The 2,932-nt window shown below is 60.7% G+C and overlaps 1 protein-coding gene and 1 long non-coding RNA gene across 5 annotated transcripts in view; one reads left to right on the forward strand and one right to left on the reverse strand.

The window, feature by feature from the left end:
- LOC112472158 overlaps positions 1 to 2,288 on the forward strand; it is a 3,831-nt gene extending 1,543 nt beyond the window's left edge. Inside the window, exons 2-3 of the long non-coding RNA XR_003043569.1 lie at positions 1,446 to 1,606; positions 1,758 to 2,288. This is a non-coding gene — a long non-coding RNA (uncharacterized LOC112472158). The remainder of the gene's footprint in view (positions 1 to 1,445; positions 1,607 to 1,757) is intronic.
- FLAD1 (flavin adenine dinucleotide synthetase 1) overlaps positions 1 to 2,932 on the reverse strand; it is a 5,476-nt gene that overhangs the window by 1,664 nt on the left and 880 nt on the right. For 3 of the 4 annotated variants that reach the window (XM_025040897.1, XM_006923550.2, XM_015598375.1), the window contains exons 3-4: positions 889 to 1,633; positions 245 to 392 (exon numbers count right to left, since the gene is read on the reverse strand). In XM_025040897.1, coding sequence (XP_024896665.1) covers positions 245 to 392; positions 889 to 1,633 — 893 coding nt within the window. Of the gene's footprint in view, positions 1 to 244; positions 393 to 703; positions 1,634 to 2,932 lie in introns of those variants that run through there. The other variant, XR_001517931.2, reaches the window with a different exon arrangement.

Genomic DNA, 2,932 nt, shown 5'->3' on the forward strand with positions numbered 1-2,932 from the left:
CCCAAAAGACGGACCCGCCCCCGCCCCCGCCCCGCGGTCAGGGGTGGTGGCTTACACATCCACGCCCAGGGTCGGGCACGTGTCAGATGCTCAATAAATGCAACGGACTGAACCAAGAGGTCACTGCAGCTACCTCTGTCCCAAGCCACACAGCCCCTTCCTCCGGCTTCCCGGGCGGGCGGGGCAGCGGGGCAGATGGGCGTGCCGTGTCCGCGGCCCCGCCCCGCCGGCAGTGGGGGCTCACCTCTGCACAGCGGCGTGGAAGAGGTGTAGCAGCGCGGTGCAGTCCTTGCCCCCGTTGAAGCCCACGCACAGCTGGGCGTGGCTGTACCGCACCAGGGCCGCCTCGATGGTGCGCAGGGCGCCCGCCACCTTGTCCCCCAGCGGGGACCCTGCCGGGCGGGCAGGGAAGAGGCCATCAGACAGACATGGGGGAGCCTTCACGGGGCCGTGGGGGGCCGCACTGCTCTGCTTAAAACCCTTCGATGTCCCCTTTGGGTCCCTCGCAAAAGCCCAGATTCCTTCACGCTGCCCGCTCGCCCCTGCTGTGTTGGGCCAGACCTCACCTAGTGTCTTCCCGGGGGGGCCTGGTTTCTCTCCCTTCTCCCAACCCTCTTGCCACTCCCTTCCGGGCCCTCCCTTACCCTCTATGTCCCGCCCCAAGGCTGATGGCCCTCGTCTCTGATGTCTCATGCGCACTGACCTGTTTAAGGTCCAGCCTTCCTGCTAAAGCCTTGGTCCCCGGAGTAGGGCATGCATCTGTCCCACTGAGCTACCCCGACCCCCGGTGCAGCGCTGGTGAGGGCGGGTACGCGGTGGGCATTCCCTGGCGGAATGAATGGACCCACCTGTGGTCTGGCGCCCCGGCCCCTCCCCCAGGGGCCCTACCTGACTCCGCGAGTTTGTACACGGCCTCGCTGGCCTGCTCCACGGTGTTGGGTCTGTAGGGGACCAGTGATCCCTGGGGCAGTCGGGCGGTCAGGTAGGCCAAGCACTCCTCCAGGGGCTCCTCTTCCTCCGCGTCCAGCGTCACCTTCACCTGATAGTAGTTGCTGCTCCAGTCAGGGTAGGAGCCCAGGCCAAGCCTGCGTCCGAAATGGGCCTGGGCCTTGGCCAGGATGGGGGCGATGGAGGCCTCGTCGGCTTCCACATACAGCTCCCGCAGGTGGAACTGGACGGCTGTGTTCTGGAACAGTGCCTTCAGCCCCTCCAGCACCGGCCGCAGCAGCTCTGGAATGCCTGGGAAGAGGTAGACGTTGCGGACGGAGACCAGCGGCAAGCTGAGCGGGCGGCCGGTGCGAGGGTCTGTGCCGTAGTGCAGGCGGGCAGAGGACGGCACCCGCGACAGCTTCTCCCAGCCGTCCTTTCCTAGGGCTTGGATGGCTGCTTCCAGCTCAGGGTGTGGCTTGAGCTCATCCCCAAACGCCTGTGCTACCGCCTCAAAGGTCACATCGTCATGAGTGGGGCCGATGCCCCCTGCCGTGAGGACATGGGTGAAGCGGCTGGAAAAAGAGGCGACCTCAGCCGCGATGGTGGCTACCTCATCGGGTACAACAGAGACTCGGCACACCTGGACCCCCAGGGAGCGCAGTGTCCGGCACAGGAAGTAGGTGTTGGTGTCCTGAGTGTGTCCCTGGGAGATTGGAGATGGGGAGGGTGACAGTCAGTACCGAGGATGAAGGGCAAAGGGGGCAGGGAGGAAGGCTGCATCTGCCCGATGACAGGGCACTCTGCTCTCTGGGGGGGCGCCACCTTAGGCTGCCGAGACGCCTGGCCTGGGCACAAGAGTGGGAAGAGCCACAGGAACGGAGCCAGGGATGATGTGTGCCACCTCGGGCCTCCTCTGCGCTGTGCCCTTGACCTCGTCTATGCTATGGATTCAACGATCGATTCTACGCGGGTGACTCCACTTCCCACCAGCGCGGACAGTCAGCGCCCCGGCCCCGAGCGCCTATCGGGTGCCTTCTCCCCATGCCCGGCCGTTGTCTGGCACCCCAGACACTTTCCACAGCCAGTCAGGCCCTTCCTGCTGTCAACTCTCCTTCTGAAATGTCTCTCCATCTGCTCTCTTCTGTCCCTCATGCCACCGAGCAGGTCCTTGGCACCTTTCACCTGGACAGTTGCGACAGTCCCCTGGCCGGGCCCCAGCTTCCAGTCACAGCACTCTGCCTGGTGCCTCCTGGATACCCTTCCTAATGTGTCACCGAGATTGCATCAGTCTTGGGCTCAGAAGTCATTTGTTGTTTCCAACCATATACAGAATAAAGTTCAAATTCTTTTGCAGAATATTTGAGGCTGTCTGTCTACGGCTGCCCCATCTCCTACTGCTCTACAGAGAATTTAAGGGTAAATGTTACTCTGGAGGAAGAGAATCAGCTGGAAGCACCCCAGCCACTTTCTAGCTGAGCTACCTAGCGCAAGTTTCTCAATCTCTCTGAGCCTCAGTCTCATAATCTATTAAGATTTACATAATAAAAGCACCAAGCTCATAGGGTTGTTGTGCGGATTAGCAAAATCACACGTGTGATGTAATTTTAGCCCGCTGCCAGGCCCCAGTAAGCACTCAAAAAATAGGGATCACTATTACCATTACAAGCCTGGTGCCTACCATGACTCCAGATAAGGCTCCCGCGGTCATTCAGAAGGGATTTCTCTCTTCTAGCATTTTCCTTCTAGCTCGCTTACCCACTCTGCCGAGTGCCTTGGATCATTTTCTAAACGGGTTTGATTTAACTGGTAAATAACACGTGCGCCTGTACCTCCTTTCCATGCTGGCCCCCTGTCATTTACGTAGAGCGCCTGCCAGACTGCCCGGCAAATTGTAGGGACTTTGCCAGACGTTTTTCAGCTGAGTTACTGGAAGGGTGAGGGTCACTTTCCCTCCACCGTATTGGGCTCCTTCCAAGAACCCACTACAGCAAGCGCTCCCCGC

Source organism: Pteropus alecto, unplaced genomic scaffold (genome assembly GCF_000325575.1).
Source record: "Pteropus alecto unplaced genomic scaffold, ASM32557v1 scaffold49, whole genome shotgun sequence".
Taxonomy (NCBI): Eukaryota; Metazoa; Chordata; class Mammalia; order Chiroptera; family Pteropodidae; genus Pteropus; species Pteropus alecto.